The sequence below is a fragment of the Pteropus vampyrus genome, unplaced genomic scaffold (genome assembly GCF_000151845.1).
Source record: "Pteropus vampyrus isolate Shadow unplaced genomic scaffold, Pvam_2.0 Scaffold15, whole genome shotgun sequence".
NCBI lineage: Eukaryota > Metazoa > Chordata > Mammalia > Chiroptera > Pteropodidae > Pteropus > Pteropus vampyrus.
Genome location: NW_011888796.1, coordinates 15,850,528 through 15,875,771, shown reverse-complemented (window position 1 = coordinate 15,875,771; position 25,244 = coordinate 15,850,528). Strand labels below are relative to the sequence as shown.

General features: G+C 35.3%; 1 protein-coding gene and 1 pseudogene across 1 annotated transcript in view; both read left to right on the top strand.

Annotated features, from left to right (window-relative positions):
* The first annotated feature begins 1,347 nt into the window (after positions 1-1,347).
* On the top strand, positions 1,348-1,466 carry LOC111735840 (annotated as a pseudogene).
* An 8,080-nt stretch (positions 1,467-9,546) lies between these two features.
* The window catches only part of PIAS1 (protein inhibitor of activated STAT 1), a 108,841-nt gene continuing 93,143 nt past the window's right edge, over positions 9,547-25,244 (top strand). Inside the window, exon 1 of the mRNA XM_023526818.1 lies at positions 9,547-9,625. Within this exon, the coding sequence (XP_023382586.1) occupies positions 9,602-9,625 (24 nt within the window). The 5' untranslated portion in view covers positions 9,547-9,601. The remainder of the gene's footprint in view (positions 9,626-25,244) is intronic.

The following is a 25,244-nucleotide window of genomic DNA, read 5'->3' as shown; positions in this document are numbered from 1 at the left end:
AGTGAAGATGGCTGATAAAAATCCCTTGTCTGTGAAACGAAGAAGACAGCAAAGTAGTAAGCAAAGGAGGCATTCATTCATTCATTCATTCATTCAACTAGCATTTATCGAGTTCCTGTTATATGTCAGGCCCTGTTCTAAGTGCAGGGGATACAGTGGAAAACAAGACAGATATAAGCCCTGACCTCCTGGAGTTTATTCTTTGGTGTAGGTCATCATCAAGTAGACAAACGACAAATGAATAAAATAATTATACACTGTGATAAGTGCAATAAAAAAATGAACAAGGGAATGATGCATTATCAGGATTCTTAATTGCATGCAAAGAAATCTTCTTAAGTTTAAAAAAAAAAGAAAATTTATTGGAAGATAATTGAAAGTTCTTAAGATCAAAGGGAGCCTGGAGGAGCAGACTTGGAAAGTGAATTAAAACCTTGCAAGATCCAGAGACGGTAGCAAATCATGCTGCAGAAAGTTGTGCTTAAGGGGTCAGCAGTAAGGTTTTGCTTAGCTGGGCTTGGTTCAGACACCTGTCCCCCTGGTTGAATCATGAAACTGTTTTCCCTCAGCTTGGGGCCTCCACATTGGGTGGCTAGCTCTGAGCACGCTCCTCCCACCAAAATTCCCACAATGTGAAATTTCCTCCATGAAGTTTTTTACTTTATATTACTTTATATTTTTTACTTTATATTTACTTTATATTTCATATTTAGATTTATAATCTATCTGGAATTGCTTTCTATATATAGTTTGAGGAAGAGGTAGGATTTATTTTTTGCTATATGATATCTAACTGACCTATATCTGTTTTTGAGAGGATCATGCTTTCTCTAACTGTCTCTGAACTATTTCTTCTGTTCCTTGGTCTATTTATCTATCCTTCTGCCAATATTACAATGATTTAATCACTCTAGATTTATAATGTCTTGATATCCAGTAGTGTGAGGCTTCCACTTAGGTTGTTCCCCTTAAGCCTGCATTTGCTATTTCTGAATCATTGCATTTCTATAAATATTAGAACCAGTTTATTAGTATCTACAACAAATCTACTAGGATTTTGATCTCAATTACATTTAATATGTTCCAACTAAATATATACCAATTTGGGGAGAATTGACATCTTTACAATATTGAGTATTCAAACATATGAAAAGAGTATAATGCTGCTATTTATTTAGGTCTTATTTAATTTCAGCAAAAGTTTAATAGTTTTCAGTGTAGAAGCCCCTTTTTTAAAGATGTGTTCCAAGATGGTTTTTTTTTTATTTTAAAAATGCAATTGTAATTGGCATCTTTTTCTGAATTATATTTTCTATTTGTTTATTGCTGATATATAGAAACATAATTGTCTACGACCATGCTACCCTGAACAAGCCCGATCCTGTCTGATCTTGGAAGCTAAGTAGGATTGGGCCTGGTTAATACTTGGATGGGAGACCACCTGGGAAGACCAGGTGCTGTAGGCATAAAAAATAAAAAAATAAGGGATTGTAAGCTGACAAGGCAACCAAGGGTTGCCTAGCCTAAAAAAGAAAAGAAAAGAAAAGAAAAGAAAAAGAACATAATTGGCTTTGTTAACCTATCTTCCATACAGTGAACTTAATAAATTCACTTATTAGTTCTAATATGTAATAGTTCTTCTGAGAATTCTTTTAGATTTTTCCCATGCACAATTATGTTTCCTGTGAATGATAGTTTTATTATTTCCTTTCTAATCCTGATATTTTCTTCTACTTACCTTGTCATCTTTGTCTCATTTCCATTATCAGAGGAATATTTTCAATATTTTACCATTAACTATGTTTTCTGTAGATTTTCGGCAGAGTCTTGTACTTATACAGAAGAGTTACCTTTTATTACTAGTTCACTAAAGTTAGTATCATAAATAGGTGTTAAATTTTTATTAAATACGTTTTCTGCATCTATCAGTATGGTTTTTCTCTTCATTTCTATTAATGTGGTAAATTAAAATGGTTGGTTTTCAAACATTAAACTTTTTTGTTCCTAAAATAAGTGCCTCTTGGTTATATTCTATTATACTTTTATGTATTGCTGGATTCAATTTGCTAAAGTTTTGCTTAAGTTTTTTGCCTTCATTGGGTAGATTGTAAATGTCTATACTTTTTCTTTCTTGTAATATCCTTGTTAGGTTTCAAGACCCTGGCCTCAAAAAGAGTTGAGTATGTTATATCTTTTCCTATTCTTGAGAAGACTTTTTATAAGATTAGTTATCATTTCCTCCTGGAAAATTCACTAGTGAAATCATCTGTCTAGAATTTTCTTTTAAGAAGCTTTTAAATAATGGATTCAATTTCTTTAATAGATGTAGGACTATTCTCATTTTCTATTTCTTCTTCAGTTAGCTTTGGTAAAATGAAATTTGTTCATTTCATTTAAATCATCAGCTGCATTAGAATCAGGTTGTCCACAGTATCTTTTATTATCTACTTTAGTGTCTATAGTTCTATAACGTCTTTGGTAATCCTTGGTTCATTCATGATAACGATAATTTCCTTTTTTCTTTATCAGTCTTATTGGGAGCAACCCATTTTATTATAATTTTCAAATAGCCAACTTTTGTCTTTATTGATCTTCTCTATTTTATGTTTGTTTCAAATTTATTCCTGCTCTCATTTTTATTATTTTCTTATTGCTAGTTTGAGTTTGATTTGCTGATCTAATATCTTCCTGAGATGGATAGTTATATAATTGATTTTCAACTTTTTAATTTTCCTACATAGGCATATATGACAATAAATTTCTCTCTAAGTTAAATCATTTAACTATTTTTTATTATGGTAAATTATATAATACAAAAGTTGCCACTTAAGAGTTAAACATATTCAGCAAAGGTGTAAAATACAAAATCAACACACAAAAATTAATTATATTTCTATATACCAGTAATGAACAATTTGAAAAAAATTAAGAAAATAATTTCACTTATAATAGTATAAAAAAGAATAAATTTCTTATGAATAAACTTAACCAAGGGATTCATAAGGAATATTGGTCTGCAGTTTTCTTTTCTTGAGCATCTTTGTCTGGCTCAGTATCAGTCTAATGCTGGTCTTAAAGAATGGGTTAGAAAATATATTTTCAGAAGAGTTTGATAAGGATTGGTATTAATTCTTTTTTAAATGTTTGGTAGACGTCATTAATGAAGTCATCTAGTCCTGGGATTTCTTTGTTGGGAGGATTTTTTTTACTACTGATTCAATCTCCTTACTTGGTATAGGTTTGTTCAGATTTTCTATTTCTTCATGAGTCAACTGGGTAGATTGTTTCTAGGAATTTGTCCATTTTCTCTAGGTTATACAATTTGTTAGAGTACAGTTGTTTATATTATTTTCTTACAACCCTTTTTATTTCTATGAAATTGATAGTGATAAGTATTCTTTCATTTCTGATTTTAGTAAGTTGAGACTTTTCTCCTTTTTTTCTTAGTCAATCTAGCTAAAGATTCGTAAATTTTGTTGATCTCCTCAAGAAGCCAACTTCTGGTTTTGTTGATTTTTCTCTATTGTTTTTCTACTCTCTATTTCATTTATCTCCATTCTAATCTTTATTATTTCCTTTCTTCAGCTATCTTTGGGGTTAGTTTGCTCTTCCTTTTCTAGTCCATTAAGGTGTACAATTAGATTATTGATATGAAATCTTTCTCCTTTTTAAATGTATGTCTTTACAATGATAAATTTCCCAATGAGCATTCCTTTCCTTATACTCTATATTTCAGAATGTTGTGTTTTGTTTAAATTCGTCACAAGGTATTTTTAAATTTCTCTTGTGGTTTCTTCTTTGATCCACTGGCTGTTTATGAGTGTGTTGTTTAATTTCCACATATTTGTACATTTCCAGTTTTCCTTGTTTTTGATTTCTAGTTTCATTCTGTTGTATTAGGAAAAGATATTTTGTATGATTTCAATATTTTTTATTTTATTAAGTCTTGTTTTGTAGCCTAACATATAGTCTGTCCTGGAGAATGGTTCATGTGTGCTTGTTTCACATATTTTGAGACTCTGTCATTAGGTATGTATATGTTTGTATATGTTATATCTTTGTTAAGTATTAAACCTTTTATCAGAATAAATGTAAATGAATTAAACTCTCCAGTTAAAAGACGGAGATTGGCAGAATGGATTTTTAAAAAACTTTTATCAATATATGATGCCCTTCTCTGTCTCTTATAATCCTTTTTGTTTTAAAATCTATTTTGTAGACCCCAAATTGCCAAAGCCATCTGAGAAAAAAGAACGAGGCTGGAGGCATCACTCTGCCCAACTTCAAATTATACTCCAAAATGACAATAATCAAAATGGCATGTTATTGGCAGAAAAACAGACACACCAATCAGTGGAACAGAATAGAGAGTTCAGAAGAAAATCCATATTTATGTGGGCAAATAGTTTTCCACAAAAAAGCCAAAAGCAGTGGAGAAAGGAAAGCCTCTTCAATAAATGGTGCTGGGAAAACTGGAAGACCACCTGCAAAAGAATGACACTAGACTGTTGTTTATCACCACACACTAAAATAACACAAAATGGATTAAGGACTTGAATATAAGACATGAAACAATAAAATGCATAAAAGAAAACATAGGAACTAAACTCAAGGACCTTGGACTTAAAGAGGATTTTATGAATTTGACCTCAAAGGCAAGAGAAGTAAAAGCAAAAATAAATGAACGAGACTACATCAAACTAAAAAACTCCTGCTCAGCAAAAGAAACCATCAACAAGGTAAAGAGATAACCATCAGAATGGGAAAATATATTTGCAAGCAATGCCTTCAATGAGGGCCTAATATCCAAAATATACAAAGAACTCACACAACTCAATAACAACAAAAAAACAAACAATCCAATAAAAAATGGGCAGAGGACCTGAAAAGACACTTCTCCCTAGAGGACATACAAATGACCAACAAATATTTGAAAACATGCTCAACATTGCTAGCTATTAGGGAAATGCAAATCAAAACCACAATGAGATACCATCTCACACCTGTTAGAATAGCTATAATCAACAGGACAAGTAATAACAAATGTTGGAGAGGATGCGGAGAAAAAGGAACCCTCATACACTGCTGGTGGGACTGCAAATTGGTACAGCCACTATGGAAAGCGGTACAGAGGTTCCTCAAAAAACTAAGAATTGATCTCCCATATGATCCAGCAATCTCTCTACTGGGTATTTACCCAAAGACTTGAAAACCCATATCCTAAAAGATATTTTCACACCAATGTTCATAGCAGCATTATTCACAGTGGCCAGGACATGGAAGCAACTGAAGTGTTCTATGATAGGTGATTGGCTAAAGAAGCTGTGGTACATATATACAATGGAATATTACTCAACCATAAGAAGAGATGAAATACTGCCATTTGCAACAACATGGATGGACCTTGAGATAATCATGCTAAGCGAAATAAGCCAGATAGAAAAAGTTGAAAATCACATGATATCACTTATATGTGGGATATAAACCTAAAAGCAACAAAGGAACAGGACAAACAAACAGAGACTCATGGACATGGACTATAGACTAGTGGTTACCAGAAGGTCGGGGGAGGGGGGAAGGGGGAGGTAGATGGGGAAAAGGGGGTCAAATATGTGGTGCCAGAAAGAAATCTAACTATGGGAGGGGAACACATAGTGTAAATACATATATGCCTTATTGATAAAGTGTACAGCTGAACTTATTGGATTTTGTTAACCAATGTCACCATAAAAAAATTTTTTTTAAATAAAATAAAATAAAATAAAATCTATTTTGTCTACTAATGATATAACCTCTCCAATTTTCATTACTATTTACATAGACTAGATTCCCCATTCTTTTACTTTCAACCTCTTTTGTCTTTGTATCTAAGAAGTGTTCTTTATAGATAGCATATAAATGGATCATGTTTTTTAAATCCATCTGACATCTTTCTTTTAATTGGAGAGTTTAATCCACTTACCTTTAAAGTAACTAGTGATAAGAAAGAATTTTCTTCAGTCATTTAACTATTTTCTGTATGATTTATATACTTTTTTATTCCTCACTTCCTCTATTATTGCCTTTTTTTGTATCTGGTTGATTTTTTTAAGTAGTGTTCTCTTTTGATTCTTTACCTTCTTCTTTCCTTTTCTGTATATGTTTTAGTGATTCTCCAACCCAATCTAAATAATACAAACTAAATTTCAATAATATACAAACACTCTGCTCTCATACATCTCTGTCTCTTCTTAATAGTTATTGTCACAGATTGCATCCTTATACATTATGTGCCCATTAACATAGATTTATTATTTTGTGCATTTGTCTCATAGAAAAACTACAAACCAAAAGTACAATAATACTGACTTTTATATTTACTTATGTAGTTACTTTTACCAGTGTTCTACGTTTCTTCATATGGCTTCATGTTACTGGTTACTGCCCTTTCATTTCAGCCTAAAGGATTCTCTTAGCATTTCTTCTAGGGCAGGCTTATTAGTAACACACTCTCTTAGCTTTAATTTATCTTGGAATGTCTTACATTCTCATTCATTTCTGAAGGATAGTTTTGCCAAATTCCTATTTGGCAGAACTTAAATGTTATCCCATTGCTTTCTATCCTCTATGTTTTCTGACATTTGAATATTATAATGTGTTAACTCTGGAAATCAAATTTTTTTCCCTTCCTCGGGGTTTGCTGTTCTCGATTGTTGAAGCCTTAGCTTGCGTTCAGTCAGTATTTTTACTGAGATTTTCTTGAACACTGGGAACTTAAAAACAAAACAAAACAAAAACAAAAAAACCTTTCCTACTTTTTGCAAATTGGCTCTGGGTGGGAGTGTTCCTTTAACATTTAGCCAGCCATTTAAAATTCTTCTTTGGCCTTCTCTTCCTAGTTGCACTGTATATTCTATTGTGTATTTACCACCCAAAGTCCAATTTCCTTCAGCTACCATATATTTGATCCCCTTTATCTACTTCACTCTCCCCCCACTCCCCTATATTTGACCCCTTTTACCCCATTGACCTCTCCCCTCCCCTCAACCCCTACCCTCTGGTAACCACTAGTCTATAGTCCATGTCCATGAGTCTCTGTCCTGTTCCTGTGTTGCTTTTAGGTTTATATCCCACATATAAGTGATATCATGTGATTTTCAACTTTTTCCATTGATAGCTCCCATCCAGACCCAGACTTCATTAGGAGCCCCACCCTGAGTCATCTAATTAGCACAGAATCAGGTGTGTTGAAAAGGGGCTCATTACGAATAACAAAAGATGATCCTATGGGGAAATATCTAGGGTTTTAGGAGCTTTGTGCCAGAAACCAGGGACAAAGTTGAATTATACTTTTTATCATACCACAGTCTCTAAAAGGCAAGAGTGTCTAAGTCCTATCAGTTGAGTAGCCCTCCCAGCAGTCCTTTTGTAAAATTATGGCAGTTTGAGTAGGGTGATTTGTAGTGGAGGCTCAGTGAAATGGAAAGGCTTGGAATATGTTTTAGAGGCACAGTCGGCTGGACTGGCTGACAGATTGGATGCGAGAGGTGAATGAAAGAGAGGAACCGAGTATGATTTCTAGATTTTGGCTTGAACAACTAGGTGGATGATGGTTCCATCCACTGAAAATAACTGGAAATAAGCAGGATTGGGATAAAATCAAGGCTCTTTGACATGATGAGAAGGATTGGGCGTAAAATCAAGGCTCTCTTTGAGATAACTGAATCACGAAGTAGAGACATTAAGTAGCTAGTTGTATTTGTGAATCTAGGTTTTGGTGGAGAGGTCTGGGCTGGACAGAAATTTTGAAAATCATCGGTTTATACACTTAAAGTCAAGGAGTTGGATGACATCACTTGGAGAGAGTTCACATAGAGAAAAGTAGAGGGTAAGAACTGAGCTCTGGAACACAGCAACATTTAATGATTGAGCCGAAGGGGAGAAATCAAAGGAATTTGAAAAGGAGTCTCTCTGAGAGAACAGGATAATCCTGATAGTTAGATGTTGAGAAAGTTAGGGGATAAAGTGTTTCAAAGTAAGGAAACTTGTCACTTGTTTGCAGTTCTGCTGAGAGGTCAATTTAGATAAGAATAGAGAATTGGTGATTGGCTTTGGAAACACGGAGATCATTAGTGATCTTTATGAGGGAAATCAAAACTGCATTAGAGTAGGCAGAGAAATGAATGTGAAGTGAGAAAGTGAGGAAGTGGGAACAAGCACTGTAGATAGATTTTTCTGAGAATTTATGCAGTAGAGCAAAGAAATAGGGCAGTTTTGGAGGTAATTTTGGAGTCAGGGGAGGTTTGTTTAAGATGGGAGGAATTTCACTATGTTTTTATGCTCATAGGGGTACTCTAATGGGGGGAGGGCGGGGAGTAATGATGATGGAGGGTGAGGTAATTGCAGGAGTAAAATCCTTAAGAATGTGGGAGTGAAAGGAATCCAGGTCACTGGTGGAGGGACTGGCCTTCACAGGCACAGTTCATTCATAGTAATCCAAATGTTACTAATGTCTATGAGAGTAGTTTTGATGGTCAAAAGATAAGGGAGTTCTTTCTCTCTCTCTCTCTTTTTTTTTTTTGGCATGAGATATGAGCAGCAAAAAGTGAGGATTGGGGAGGATATATAGGAGGCTTTTAGTAGAGAAGAAAAGGTGTGAAATAATTCTTTCATCATGTCTAGTTAAATGTTACTTTAGTGGAGAAAGCCCTCCCAGGATTAAATACATCTCCTCTCAATCCTTTTTTTCCCTCACTGGACCATTTGCTCTTTTCTGGTACTGATCACCACTTGTAATTGTACCATTATTGGTTCACTATAGGTGGGGCAGGAACTTGTTGTATTTAATTTCCCAATATACATATAGCCCTTAGAAACAGCGCCGGCACATAGTCACTAAATAATGACTTGCTGAAACAAAGAAGTTAATGAATTAACGTCTTCAGAATTTTGTCTTAGGCGACCTCTGTTAAGTGCTTATTTGGGCAGGTCACCTGCTTGTTTGGCAGGTCACCTTTTCTCTCTGAGCTTTCACTTCTGAATGTATACCTCGGGAATTGTAATCTCTTCCCTGCCTACCTCACTGGGCTATCATGAGAAGAATCTAAGCTAATAAACCTAGTAATGCTTCATTAAGTGATACTTAAATATAACAGATTGTTATTTTTAGCCACGCGTAGCCTCGCAGGTAGCAGGTGCTGAAAAGGGCTTGCCGATTGGGGAGGGGGACATTATAGTTTCATGTGACCGTGTAGCCATCGAAGCTTTGCAGAAGGGGTTCTGCAGGCCGCAGAGGGGCAGGGCTCAGGCCAGCAGCCCTCTCGCTACGGCCTTTCTCTGGAGGCCCTAGCCAGGCCAGGATGGGGGGCGGGGAGGCCGAGGGGGGGAGTAACTGTCAAACCTCCCCGCTTGGCGCCATTATTTAAATGGTACGTGTCCGTTTCGCAGCTGTACGTGCCCGGGGCGGGGCTTAGAGCTTCAGGAGCTGGGCGGAGGCCGGGGGCGGGCCGGGGAGGTGGAGGGACGAGAGGGGAAGGGCCAGGGCGGGGCCAGGCTGGCTAGAGGGGCGGGTCTAGCGGCGGCCCCTGGCGAGGTTCAGTGCGCTTGCGCTGACAGACGCAAGATGGCGGACAGTGCGGAACTAAAGGTAAAGCGCAGCTCGAATTCACTTCTAATATTCGGCCGCGGAGACGGCGCCGCTGGTGCCTGGGGGGATGGGTCCGACCCTGGGGGGCTGCTCGGGCCAGACTCTACCCGGGTCTGGAGTTGTAGGGGAGATCGGCGCGCCCGGCCCCAGCTAAGGGGGCCCGGCAGCGACGGGCCGCGGGCCCCGGGTGCCTCGGGGGCGCTGACGGGTTGTCCCCGGCGTGTTATTGTTGTGTGCGCCTCTGGCGGGGGTGGCGGGGGAAGAGATCGGGAGTGAGGAGGTGGGGGCTGCGGCTGCCCCTGGGGCTCGGCTTCTTCTCTGTCCAGTCAGTCTCCCCGCCCCCCATGGGGAGCGGGGGCTGGGGCAGTGTGTACAAGTAGGGGGGATTGGGAAAGCTCCCCACCGCCTCTTCCTCTTCCTCCTTTGCAGTCCCGGGCTCCTGTCAGGCGCTCTCTTCAGACCCCCGGGAACTTGGCTCCGGCCGCCCCGCCCCTCCGTGGCTCCCTACTGCCCCCGCCCCGGACTCGGCTCTCTCCGGCTGCCCGCCTGTCAGGAGGCACCCGGGGTGCCCCGCTTGTGGGCAGCGCGATCCTGGGGCGATGGGGTAGGGATGTGGGGAGAAGCTCCACTAAAGTTTAGTGAGCTCAGGGCCGGCGTTGGGGTTCGGTTGAGGGTTAGCGGGGGAGTCTGCCTGGGCGGGACGTTGCGCTCTCTCTCATTCTGGGCAACCATAGGGAGAAAGCCCTATTTGGAAGCAGTAGTGGGTGGTGGGAAGCACCTCTCTTTCCTTCTCTTCCTTCAGCTGGTGTGCAGGGTGAGAGGAGCCTTTGGGGGTCTCTGCACACACCATGATGGCGATGCTATAGCTGATGGAGGTGAATGGTTTGTGTTTATATCCCCCCGTTGCCTTTTGTTTGTAGGGACATCTTGCTGGCCATATTGATTTGAACGAAATTCTCCCCTCATCGTACTTCAACCCCCAATAAATAGAACGTTCCTCCGTTCCTCTCAACTGTACCAATTACTCACGCCTCGCGAAATTGGATGAAAGGGTGCCCCCTTTTCCCCGCTTTTTCTGCCACCCCAGTCTTCTTTACCTGATGATGGCTTCTTTACCGAAGCAAATATACCACTACACAAGCAGTTGGGGGAGGGGGGTGGAACCCTTATGATTGGATTGTGACAAATGGGGCTCTGCTTGAATAATTTTGGTTTAGTAGCAGGCAGTTTTTAACTAACGCATATTATTTAAAGGCTCTGAACGCGATATTCCCTTCTCTGTGGCTTCCTGTGTGAGACCAAGCAGCTGGTTATATTCTGACCTAGAGAACTGACATCTCTATCAGTGAAGATTGGGATATACAGTTTTAAATCTTCGAGGGGTCCTCTTTTTATAATTAATAAAAATCATTAAATTTTTTTTCTCCTTTATAATGAAACGACAACTTCTAGAACAACCAAACACCAGATTTGTTTCTGGAGAGTTTTTCTGTGGAAAAAGCTTTGCTGGAAAGATCATTTCCCCCAATAATTTTGCAATGTTAACATTCCAAAATTTGTCTATTAAGGCGCCGTCTTTGAGTGTCATTCTTTTAAAATTTACTTCTAATTACAAATTAAGGGAGAGCAGATTTAGAATGGTTAGTTTCGTTTTTTCCAGTTTCAAACTATTGACTGAAATGCAAAAGCCTTAGGAATTTGAATATTTGGAGGTAACTAACTCTTTAAATAAAGAGTACATAACTTTAAGATACTGTTTTCTATAGTTTTAAAATGTAGTCACTATGCGATCTTTAGCCTTCTAAGATTTATTTTGCTAGAAATCCTTTCGAACGATAGCTAATCAGTTCTGTTATACATGGACCGCAGAGTAAAGCTGAAAAGCTTGTGCTGGCTATATTGTCATTCTTGATGCTGTCCAAAGAAACTGGTATGGAAAGCACATGCTGGGAGATTTCCTCCTTTGTTCTTTCTCATTTTAAGAAAGTGCCTTTGGTGATAGATCAGATCCCTGGTGTGAGTCTTGTTAGCTAAAGTTTCTCGTTACAAAAATGAACTTGTATCAGATAAACGCTAAACACTTGGGAGAAACATTTTTGGAAAATCGATCTCCTTTCTTGCTCCCTCCAAAATCTACTTGAGTTTTTCCAGAGGAGTTGTTTTCTACTTTTATGTTCTCGTTGTACAATTTTTTCAAATTATAATAACTGTTTTGATATACTGGTCTGTCATTGTGTGTGCCCAGTACTTTGAGGAGCTGTGATAAATTGCTTAGTTGGTGATAGATGTATTAAGATTTTTAATACGTGATTGTGGCTAGATTTGCTATTCTTATTTTTGGAGGAGGGAGATGATCTTAGGAATGCCTACCATCGTTATTTTAGAATGTGTATATATAATTTTTGGTGCAGTAAGCTTTGGAAGTGTCTCCTTTTGGAAATTATATTTTCTCATTTGTGTGTATGTGGTTTTGGAAGTAAATAGCATTTATTCCTAATAAGATAGAAAGAGACAGATTTTTTCAAAGTTTTAGGTGAAAATATGGTACTTCCAATGGATTTCCACCTCTGAGGCTTTGAGTAAATGCAGTGACTTTTTTCTTATCTTAATTCACAATCCACATCATTTTGCTGTGGATTGTATTTATAATTATTTTCATCATGGCCCATTTTAGTGAGTCCTTCTAAATCTATAACAATTTTACAAAGATCAGATGAGAAAAATGGATAGATCTGTATCTCTTGTAGGGATAGTGTAAGCTGCAACACATAAAGATACTGCCAATGAAAATTGGATTGTGAGTCATACATATCAAAAAGAGTTCTCTGCACATTTGTTTATGAAAGGTTTTCTTTTTCATTAGGGGAATACCCATAAATGACATTTGTGAGAATGTAGAGTGAGTATTTTATTATCTTTAGGAACTTAAAAACCAGGAGGGTGTGATGGCCAGATGATTTTAGAAGTTAATAATCTGACAGTTTCATGTAGCTCTTCTTACAGTTTCCTGTAGCTCCTCTTACAGTGCTTCTTTTTTAAATTACAAATGTTTTTTGCATTTAAACTCATATCAAGTTATATAGCTAACAGGAGGAATAGTGGGAAGTAAGAATCATTGTCAATTTAGTGGAGTAAATAATGGAATTCAATGGAAAGAGACTCCATAGTTTTAAAACCATACTTTTAAAAGTCTCAATAAGTCTGTCAGTGAATTCTGTTGTCATATTCTGCCTCTTAATTTTCGAGAACTAGCCACTCAATTTTGATCTTTGTGGTGTAATTTGTCTGCATTATTTCAGATAGAAGCAAGTAAATCTGACAGTTTATTCACGGATTTGATTTGGATCTCTTCAACTTGCTTTTTTAGATGGCTTTTGTTTTAAGTCACCATTTCTATGAACAGTATTTAAAAACAATTTATAAAACACTTTAGTTTTTAAGTATTCCATATAATTGTTTTGAAATGCTGCCTTTTCCTGGGTGATTGTATTGTCTTTCTTTAAAAAGAGTATCTTGTAATCCCTGTTGATTGCTGTAATGCTTACTGGTGAGTCCATAGCTGATTAACCTTGGGTTTCTCCTGGTGAATTCCAACATGCTGCTCCAGGGTTCTTGCTGAGGCTTTAGGGTTTAGTATAATTCGTATCTTCTTTCTGGTAGCCAGGGATAAAAAATAAAATGGCCCATGGTTGTAGTGGGAACTGGGATGAAGAATCTAAGTTCCTGAAAAACTGCGTGTTTATAATGAAGATGTAGCCTTTAAGAACAGATGAAACCCCTGGTTCATTACTTCACAGAATTGGTTGGGCATTCTGCTCTGGCATTGAGCACCTTTTTTTTTTTTTTGGTAATTTAAAAAAATATTTGAATAATATATAATACTTTGCAGTACATAATGTATCACTTTATTTCACTTGATCTTTCTAAAAGTTCTTTGTCATAGGAAAGACAGGTAATACCTCTCTTTTATTGATAAGAGCTGGGAAAAGATAAGTGACTAGCCCAAGGTCATATAAATAAAAGTGGCAAGGTCATGAATGTAGGTCTTGTGATTTCAGAACCCTGTGCTGTATAGGCTGTTAGAGGTGCCATGTTAGTCCTGCAGCCCTCTCTGGTGCCTCCCTCACTGAGAATTCTAGTTATGTTATTGCTGATACTTTCCCTTTTGCTCTATGCCAAGGTATTTTGGGGTATAACTTGGGTTTTTTGCAAGGAAGATTTTGGAGTTTGTTACTTTGAATCATAGATGTCAATTCTTGCAAATATCATTTTGCTTGGGAAAATTTCAGAGAATACTGAAGAGTAGGCAGAAAAATAAACAACACCTGTAATCCTAGCACTTAGAAATATCATGGTTAACATCTCAGTATCTATCCATTAGACTTTCTCTCTGGGAGTATATTTGTTTGTATATTCATCACAAAAAGAGATCACACTAGTAATTTGTAATCTGCTATTTTCGAGGCTGCCTTTCCAGGCTAGTAAATACAGGTCTATATGATCATTAGAAAGGTAACATTGTATTTTATTCAGCTAGTCCCTTATCATTGGACAATTAGATTATTTCTCCTTTTTTGCTCTTTTAAATAATGTCTTGATATAGGTTTGTAAATGTTTTATCCTAACTAAATATATTAATATGACAGACCTTTTGGTGCTTTAGGGAGCAAAGCTAATGATATTTTGATTAGATGAAGTGTGAGCGAAATAAGTAATTCTTTATTTGTTCATTATCTATACCTTTATTGTTTCTGTTTCTATAAACCTGTCAGATAAGATTATTAAATGATAGCAGAGACAGATTTTTATAAAATGTAAGTAAACATTGCTTCTGAATCGGAACATTTGATAAAGCATGAAATAGATTACAAAATAGAATGTATAATTTATGTCAAGTATGTTTGATTTTGGAAATTATCACAGTAATCAGATATTGCAAGATTATGTGTCTTGTTTAGATGCTCATCTTTTTTTAACTGACATTTTAAAAAAAGCAGTGCTGAACATTAATGCAGAGAAAGTGGAAATGAGAATTTGCCTTACTCGTAATTTTAATCTCAAAATGTTGCCATAGTATTAGATTGGTAGGTAATATTGTTTCCAGGAGGCTGCTATAGAAAGGAGGTTACATAAGCAATGAAAATATTTTTCTGTATTAAGAAGGAATCTTTATGAGTGAAATCAGTTAATAAATGTATGTGAATTGAGTTAAGTTTATTATTTATGCAGTATCTGAAAAGTACTTCATTATAGAAGTAACAGTCGGTGAAATTAAGGGTGAAATTTATCACACTTAAATTTTGATATGTCATATTTGGTCCTCACCTAAACCTGCATTTATGTAACAAATTTTGTCATTAGCATCTTTTTTTTGAAATAGGTGGTAGAGAAATTTCAAAGTACTTAGTTGTCCTCTACTATCAATTTTATTCGTTCTAATTGCCATGAACTTTTTGCTGCTCTAACTACAAAATGTTACTCCTTCCATGTTAAAAACTGTGGAACTCCCATTGCTTTTGATTGCCTCTGCTCTTGGTTTTAGTGCAATCACATGAAAAGGTAACTGCCCAAATCCCACTTCCCTTCAGAATTTTTTGGTAAACTTTCATTCTTTACTGTGCACTTCTAAAATTCATCAAAATAAGAAATCACCTTTTTTCATTTTCTGCTTCGCTTTCGATCAAGCAAACAAAACAAACATAAACTCTTTAAAATTTTTTAAATAAATTTTTTTATATTTAAATTGCAGTTGGCATATGATATGTTAGTTTCAGGTGTACAACATAGTGATTAGATATTTATATTACAGAGTGACAAACATAAACTCTTTGAACATTAATTAGTAACTTTGAAATATCACTAATACAGGACTGTTGTAGATGTTCTGTTTTTTAAAACTGCATCTTTTTCTTTTCTGGCATTCTCTGCTTTCAGTTTCCCTTCTTTCGTTGCCAGGTTAATTTCACCCAAACACTCCTTTCATCCTGTCACTCCAATGGCTTTCCATCAAAAATGGGATAAAGTCTTAGCTCTCAATTTGGTATTCAAGATTTTCAATAGTCTGACCCCAGTCCACTTTGTGTGTGTGTGTTTTGTCTCCTATATAGCGAAAGTACTTAACGTAAAGCCAGAGCGGTTAGTTTGCTTCTTTTTGTTGACTAGTGTTCTGCTTTGTATACCACTCCATCTCTTCCCTGTGGAACACAGTAGGTGCTTAAGATATGTTTGTCAAATGAACAAAAATTACATTCAAGATTTTTGTTAGGGGGCTGATGCACATGTCTATTTGTCTAAATTTTAAATGTTCTGAGATAGGTTGAATAACATTAAATCCACAATAATTTCTGTTCTACGTTTATTTACATTTCTTTATCTTATATAGATAATAAATGATTACATTTCTCATTGTAATGATAAGTAGCAGTAAATAGTGTAAAATTTTAGCAGCCTTCATCATCTTCACGCCTCTCTCCTTGCAGACACTTTAGTATCGGTTCTTTTTGGGCATGTGGGGGAGAGCATAACAGCTTTATTGAGATAAAATTTACATACCATATAGTTCATCCATATATAGTGCACAATTAAATAGTTTTTAATGTGTTTACAAGTTGTACGGCCATCATCACAACCGATTTTAGAATATTTTTCTTACTCCCAAAGAAAATCGTGCACACTTCAGCTATCACCTCCATTGCATATTTGCCTATTTTGGACATTTCATATAAATGGAATCATATATATAGCTTTTTATGTCTGAGCTATTCATTTTTATTTGTGGATATTTAATTATGCGTGTCTGTATAATATTTTTAACTTATTGTATGTGTATATATCTAGATGCAGAACAAACTAGGCACATAGAAGGAACTCAATATTTATTAAATGAATGTACGTGTACTTAAGTATATTTTCTAAAAACATAAATGAGATCATACTATACATAGTATCTTTTGACTTGCTTTTTTTTACTTCACAATGTATATTAAAGATCTTTCCATGACCTGTTCCAAAATGAGATGGTCTCATTCTTTGTAACAATGTGGATATTTCAAATGTGTTTATAGAAGTTTACCTTTTGAACTTATCAGTGTGTATGTCTAAAAGTTCTTGTTTTGATGGTTTTGTTATACTGTTTTTTAACAGTTGCTTCATTTAATGTAACCCTTATATTATTAATATTGGAGTTTCACTTAAAAATAGGAATGAGTATTATAGTATAAGGGTTGTTTGGTTTAAGGAAAAATGGAATATATAGACTCTTTATAGGGTTCTGGCAGGACATAGCCAAAGCAGTTCATTTTGTATTTGGGTTTCTGAATGTGAGCATGCCTGTTTTTAGCTTCATCGCATAGTGCTTAAAATAGAATCTAACATGCTATCTTATGCTTTGGTGAATTTTAAGACTTTTTCTTACAGTCATGTAGGTTTAATCTTAAAGATCGGAAAGATTTCAGGATAAATATTTTTCTAATTTTAAAAATCATCATTCCGTGGGCTTCTGGAAGTTACCCAAGAAATGGAATGTAGAGGCACCTAGCTCAGAGCCTAGCTTATGATAGGTACTTGGTAATTATTTATTATTTATTCAAGAAGGATCCATCATACTCTGTCATTCATTATATGTTTGAGTTCTGACAGTGTGTGAGGTACCAAACTATCAGTGGTTTGAGTATTTTACTAAGTATGTGTGTATTTTAACACTCTTGTTACAATGGAATATTTACTAACAATTAACTTTTTCAATCATACAAATAACATCAGCTGTTACAGTGGTTCTCAAAGTCTATTTCCCAGTCTCGTGGTGGTTCTCCAGACTCTTTCTGAAGGGTCTTCCAGGTCAAAGTTATTTTCCCAATCATAGTAAAGCATTATTTGCTATATTGACATTTGCCAACTCAGTGGTGAGTAAAATTGCTGATGCCTTGGAATTAAGACAGTGACACTAAACTGTACAAGTTAGTGCATCACCTTGCATTTGAAATTAAAATATGAACGCCAGTTACTTAATGTCCTTGATGAAACAATAAATCTTAATTTTATTATGTCTCAATTATTGAATACATTTTAAAATATATTTTGTGTGATGAAATGGAAAGTACCTGTAAAACATTTGTACTGAATACCAAATCCAGTGGTTAACTCAAGGAAAAGAACTTTTGCAGCTGTTGGAGTTACATGCTGAACTATCTGCTTTTTTAATGGAATACCATTTTTTCTTGACATGATTATATATGTGAAGTTCAATAAAAGAATGTTTTTACCGGCTACCTTTTTTCTGGCCATTAATATTTGTTTTATTTAGTTATTATTATTTAAAAGAATTTTGTCATATGGACGAGAGGAGTGTTGAAAACAGTCAGGACAGTGGAGCCTAAGGAGACCATGACAACTAAATGCAATGTGATATCTTGGATGGAATCTTGGAACAGAAGAAAAGATGTTAGATAAAAACTAAGGAAATCTGAATAAAGTAGACTTTAATAATATTGTATTGATATTGATTCATTGTTTAACATGTATATTATACTAACAAAATATTAATAATAGGGAGTTTGGGTGTGTAGTATATGGGAACTTTCGATGCCTATAAATCTAAAACAGTAAGTTTACTAAAAAATAAAAAGGTCAGCTCCTGAATGAAATATGCTGGGTACATCATTTCTTCAGATAACTATAACCTTAGTTTTGATATTTGCCAATCCTAGGGGTCTTCTACAGTCCCAGTGACTCTGTGTCTTCATGTCTCCTTGTAGTTCCTCCTCCAATACCTCCTCTAGGCTATCAGCCACTGAGTTATGATTTATCTTGTTTTCTCAGTTTCTTTCTTCTAATCCAGCACTTAGAAAATGTGGTTAGTAGACCCTTGTTAATTCCCAAAACCATTTCAAAGGGTCTGTCAGAACTATTTTCTAATAACTCCAAGACATTATTTGCTTTTTCCCCTAGAATGACAGTTGCACTGATGGTGCAAAAACAATGAGGGGTAAAAACTGCTGGCACATTAGCACAGGTTAAGGCAGTAGCACCAGACCATATTGGTAGTCATTGCATTCTTCACCACTATGCACTCAACAAACAACAACACAAAAAAATAGATTCGCTTAAGAATGTCCTTCATGAAATAATAAAAATATTAATTTTGTTAAATCTTGACCCTTGAGTACCTGTCTGTATGATGAAATGGAAAGTACGAGTAAAGCACTTCTAAAAATTACTGAAGAACAATGGTTGCCTCAAGGAGAAGCGTTTGTATAATTGTTTTGAGTTGTAAACTGAATTCCCCACATTTTGCTGAAACATTTTTACTTGAAAGCTCTCAAGACTGACAAAAGTGTGGTCATTCAGACTTGGGTATTCCGCAGACACTCTTTACTTTCTCAAAAGTAAAGAAAGTGAGCCTGTCAATGCAAGAAAAACAACTGACTACATTTGTTGCTAATAATAAAATTCAAGTTTTCGAGCAAAAATGGAATTCCGGAAGACTTATATATGCTATTGTGAGCTTGACAGCTTCCCAGTACTTGACCTTGATAAAATCAGTGATAGTAGTAATGAGTGTGATACATTGAAATTGTGTAGAGAAAGGGTCAACATTTGAAAGAACTTTGTAACTCAGTAAATCAGTATTTTCTAAATAACCAATGCATGACGTTACAAAATTATACATAACTAAAAAGAGCCATGAAAATGGAAGCTAGACAAATGCATTTCAGTATGTGTGAGTAAGAAATGTTCATAGATAGGGTTTCAGATTCCATATTGCAACAGCCTTTAAGAAACTGCCATTTGTTGAGTTTCGGTGAAGGATCAAAGAATATCCACAGTTATCTGCAAAGGCTATTGAAATACTCTATCTTTTTCCAACATATCTGCAGGAGGCGGAATATGGTACTTCAATCAAAACAACCTAATGCAGCAGATTGAATGTGAAAGCGGATATGAGAATCAGGCTCTCTTTCTCAAGCCAGGCAGTAAAGAGATTTGCAAAAATATAAAACAATGACAGTTTTCTTGCTAATACTTTGTTTTAGAATATAGGTTTTTAAAATTTGATATGTGATTTATGTCATCAAGTAATGAATTTATTTTTAAATGATAATGTCTTTAAAGATTTCTCAGTTTTAATTTCTAATACAGTAAATATGAATAGATTCAATCAACAGTGTTTTGGAGGGTACACCATTTTCAAGACTAAAAGAATCCAGAGAGCAAAAACTTTGAGAACCTGAACACTCTTTTTAAATAATATTTACAGTACAGGAGTATTTAGTTTAAATTGGTAATATCTCTTTTACCTTCTCACCCATGGTATTATAATTTAAAAGAAAAAATAGTTTGCTTATAGATAGTAGTGATCCATTTAAAAGGCAAGTTTGGTAAGTAGAAGCTGCTTAATTGTATCTTGCATCTCTGTAGTAAAAACGCTAAACGGTAATGCCTTCATTGAATGACTGTGCTCCAGATACTTTAAATCAGTAATGGTGTGGAAATGGAATAACTTTTTCTTTTCTTGAGGTTATGTCTCAATTTTTGGTTGCCTTTTTTTCCTGTAGTAGGAGATGGAAATGGCTTGGATAAATGAAAAATCTGCATAGATGTCCTCCAACTTAATTTTAGCTCATAGTTTCCTCTTCAGATCCTATTAGCTCTTACCAAATATATAAGATGATTGATTTACATTTGACCTATTTTGTTTTCTTCCTTTCCGTTTTATGGGATTAACATGAGACATAGAGATTATAGGATGTAGCGATTATAAGACTGAATGCTTTTCATTTTTTTTCTACCTTTCTTTAGAGTTGTATTTGAAAAATTTCAGCCTCTATTCCTCAAGCGTCTTTCCTCAGAATATCAAAATAAGGCTGGAAAAGGAAGATTTTTGTTGCGGAAGTTACTCTAATGTGTGATTTCAAAATAAAGTGGCATCTTAAACATGAAAGATCTTTTTTTTTTTTAAGTATAGTATTTTATGTCTAATTGAATCATTAGGGAAAAGAACGTGAATTTTAGGGTTGCCATTAGTTTTCACTCCTGAGTTTAGCTATCCCAGGAGTAGTTCATACTAATGTAAAGATGAACAATGAAAATTAATAACCCTTTAATTCCAGATTGTGTTTACAAAGTTATTTCTTGGTGTATATGGCAAGTATTTTAAAGTTTTTCCAAGTGGCAACCCTGTTATGCTTAATGGAAAGGATATTAGAGAAGACTCATTTTTAATTAGTAGCAACATCTGCATTTAAACAAAATGTGTTATAAGTATTTAATAGTTTATTCTGTTGAGTACGTTCAACTTTGCTACTTAAAGGTTGGTTGATAATTGTTTAGAACATACTTGCTTATATGTAAGTACTTCATACTTCATTGAGTTATTACTTTGGAATCTGCTGATCTTAACAGGTGATTCTGTTGAATGTGGAGGGTGATACTGAACATTTTGTTTTGCAAACAGATTTATTTGTAGATTTAGTAAAAGTGGCCCTTTTTTGTTGTTTAAACATCTGTCATTCTAACTGAATTACTAATTTGAAGGAATGGGGATCTGAGGGTGATGTTTGTTTGTGTGTGTAGGGTGGTGGTTGTGGTGGTAGTTAGGATGCTGTGAATGCTATTGGAATTCAAAATAAAGTTAACCAAGAGAGAAAGCGATACTGATGTGAAGTGCAAATAGATAAACTCAAGCTCTTACTAATCAGGGTATTTGACCGAAGAAGTAAATTATACCTTATGAATATGAAAGTAATTTTTTTCATTTGATTTAAAATTTTTTGATCCTTTGTTTCCCTTTTATAATATTAGCTCATTAAAACATGGTATTAAAGCGAACTTGTTTTACTTTCTACAGAGGGTTTTTCATGCATTCATTTATTCAGTAAATATTCGAGTGTATACTGTGTACCTGGTACTGTGCTTGTTGTCAGTATACAAAGAAAATTAAAGCATAATTACTGATAGAAAGGAATTCAGTCTGGTAGACAGATAGACACTGTCAGTGGACAGATAGATACTATCTTTCATCATCATTATCTGCTTTAAGACCAACAGTAATATGTGTAGTTGATCTGTACTTTTTGCTTAACTTTGAATCTCTAAATTCGTGAATCGTTATACTTAATTAAATTAACTATTCCTCCTTACCTTGCACATGTGAATGTTTTAGATTCATTGAAAAATTAGTTACCATACTTCATTCTTTAGAAAAACTTACATGAAGTCTTTTGTTCTGAGATTCTTGTTTCTTGCCCAGCTACCTGTCCCCCTACCTACTCTCCCATGTTCCCACCCCACTTCCTGACCCATGCTTTTAAAAATAATCATTTTTAGGTTATTTCGTCAAACTAAATTCAGGTAACACAAAACTACTAAAAGCAGAAGGAGTTTAAATAAAGATAACATTGAACTTTAATGATGACCTTACTCAAAGTTAATTTGTTCAGTTTTGACAAGTCTTAGCTCCTCAGAAAATTTTTTCTAAAGGTGAGTTTTATCTCATGAATGAAACTCTAGACAGTTTGAAGTATGGTATAATTTCGAACAGTTGTAAGATTGTTTTTAAGCCATCACTTCTCATTAAACTGTTTAATTATATCATAGTCTTATAAATTACCAAATTTGATATAGCAGTTTTTGAAGAGGAAGATTTTATAGGTGAAGGTAGAGAGGAAAGTTTTGGAGATCTCATCTTGAAAATATGCATAACTGTGGCAAATATAAATGCCCATAGAATCTAGCAATTATGTCTAATGATGTTTGGGGAAGAGGGGACTTAAAGTTAATTATCATAGTGATCTACACTTGATTAAATCTTGAAAAGTGCTTAGATTTATGTGTCCATGCTGTAATCCAAGAAGTAGAATCAGAGTTATTAGAAAAGTCTAGCTTTTTGGCGGAAGCATAAACCATTAAAATGTATTACATTTTATATATTTTTGTCCATTATTTTGTTTGATATATTTAAAAAAGTTTTATGTAAAGTTAAAAAGAATTATTCCTTTACTGGGCTATATATGTTCTGGACTAAATCTTAAAAACAAATAAGCATTCTTTCTTCCTTCCCTCTTCCTTTTTGCCTATTTCATGTTTGGCCTTTCATATCACAGTTGCTTAAAGCAGGGTTCTTAATCATTCCAAAAATAAAAATAGCTGGTTTATGTGCCAGATACTGCATTAGATGGGGAATGAAATAGATTGAGTCTTTACCCTTGTAAAACTTACATTCTAGTATTCCGATAAGTATATGAAAAATAGTTTGGTTCTCTTGCACCTGTCTGTATCTGAATTTTTTAAGAGCACATATTTTTATAATTAGCAAAAAATGCTGTTTTTTAATTTTAGAAGTTATTTTTGAATATCAAATTATAATGTGGAATGCATTGTTAAAGTTGAATAGTCATTTGTTTTATGCATGCTTTTTAAAGGTAGTTTTTGGAGGGAGGAGTTGTGGGAGGAGCAAAGAAAAGATCTGAAATAATAACCGTGAGGATTTTGATTGCTGGCTTATTGAAAAATCTAGTGGGATGCCTGTGCCCATTGAGATAAATGATTATGGATGCATAGTAACATCTGTTTGCCTGTATGTATTCATTCTTCTGTCTGCCGAGTTGTAAAGTTGGAACCATTTGAGTGCGCCAGGCATAGAAGGGGGAGGGAATTTTGCAAAGGACTGTTTAATGATGTACCATGGAATCTTACTAATCTGAATCTGAAGAGGGCTGGTGGATAGCGAGTGATAGCATCAGTGAGTGGGAGATACTTATGAAGTCGAATTGTTGCAGTAGAGATACTTAAGCAAATAAAAGTAGGAGTTGGTAGTTGGAGAATGGAGTGTATGAATTAGTGATTTTGGAGGTGATGCAGATCTGATGGAAAGGTCTAAGATGTGGCCATGGGAGTGAGTGGCTAAGGGTGCAGAGTAATAAGGAGTTAAGAAATATAGCCCAGGGTATTGGAGTGGAGCCTGGGTAATTGAGGCGGGTGCTAAAACCTTCAGTGAATGACAGGGATGTTGTTAAAGAGCTGCACTGTCTAGTACTGTAGCCACTAGTCGTGTAGGCATTGAGCTTTTGAAATGTGGCTAGTTGGAATTGAAATGTGCTGTAAGTGTAAAATATACACTGGATTTCAAAGATATATAAAAAAAAAGAATGGAAAACATCTCAGTAATTTATATTGATTATGTGTTGGAATGATAATATTTTGGCTATACTGGATTGAGTAAAATATATTATTAATTTTACCTGTTTCTTTTTACTTTTTTAAATGTGGCTAGTAGAAAATTTTAAATTATATGTGTGGCTCACATTTGTAAGCTTGCATTATATTTCTTTTGGTCATTGATTTTTCTGGAAATGTTGTCACCAATAAATTGTATGAGAATTAGGAGGGAAGACATGTATAGGAGTCTGTAGAACCAGTATAAGAATCCTTTGGGAGAAGGAGTGGATATCTCTTAAACTCATTTACATTGAATTTTCTGGTGCTTTCTCTTCTGCTGTTATTTGTGCTTAGAATTCCCTTTTATTTAGCCCATTCACATCTACCTCTGATTCCTCTGCCCCACAGCTGACCTCAAGGAGTATTCCTCATTCTTGTGGAGGAGAGAAATGTCTAGAATAGCTATAATAGAAAGCATTATAAAAAAGTAGCCATGTAAACAAAGTATTCATAAGAGAAAAAGTAGTCACTTCTCGCTAAGCTTATTTCAAACTGGGTCTTAAAGAGAAGACTTTTGATAGTGATTACAGGGAGGTTATTTCAAGCAGAGGGAACAGCATAAACAAAGGTAATGAAGAGAGGAAAACACTGAAGTATGTTTATGGAACACCCAGTAGATCCATGCATGGAGAGCTATATAAGAGTAGTGCACATTCTGGGAAGTTGGGGACAAATTGTTATCAGAACTTTTCACATCAAAATTATGAGAGTCTGAAACTGTACTAAGTTCTGTAAAGCAAAAGGGCAAAATTCTATAAGCACACGTAACAAGGATACCTGCCTAGTTTGGGTGCTCAAGGAAGGCTTCTCTATTTCTGAACCATTTGAACTACAAACTTCCTCCACTTCCAAATCTTGTCAAATCTTTCTAAATGTTATGTCTTCCTTTCCTTCCCACCTTCCACCCTCATGATTTCATAGTTTCATATTAGTATTAATCAACCTACATTGATCTCATATTAATTTCCCTTTTCAATTCATTTACTCCAGTCAGATTGACTGGTTATCTCAGTCTCTTCTCCACCCCTGTATTTCCTGCAGTTTGAAAACTTTTTGTAACTTCTTATTTATTCTTTGAAGGATTAAGAATAAAATTCTTTAATTTAGCTGACCAAACTAAGTAAATTATTGTTTGGATACCAATAACAGGCTGGGTAGGCACTGGGCAGAATTACATAATGTCCTTATTCGTGAGAGGTAATACACACCATTTCTAATAGGTTTGCATTACCAATATGGTTCATAATAATTAAGAGAGATGCCATACCATCATTACTCATATTCATTGATAGTGAACAAGATATAGTCTGTATAGACAGAGCTTATTGTTTGGTAGAGAACAGGTAAAGTAAACTGGGCCTCCCTAACATGTAGGATAAGGGCTGTATTAGGTCAAACTGGGAAG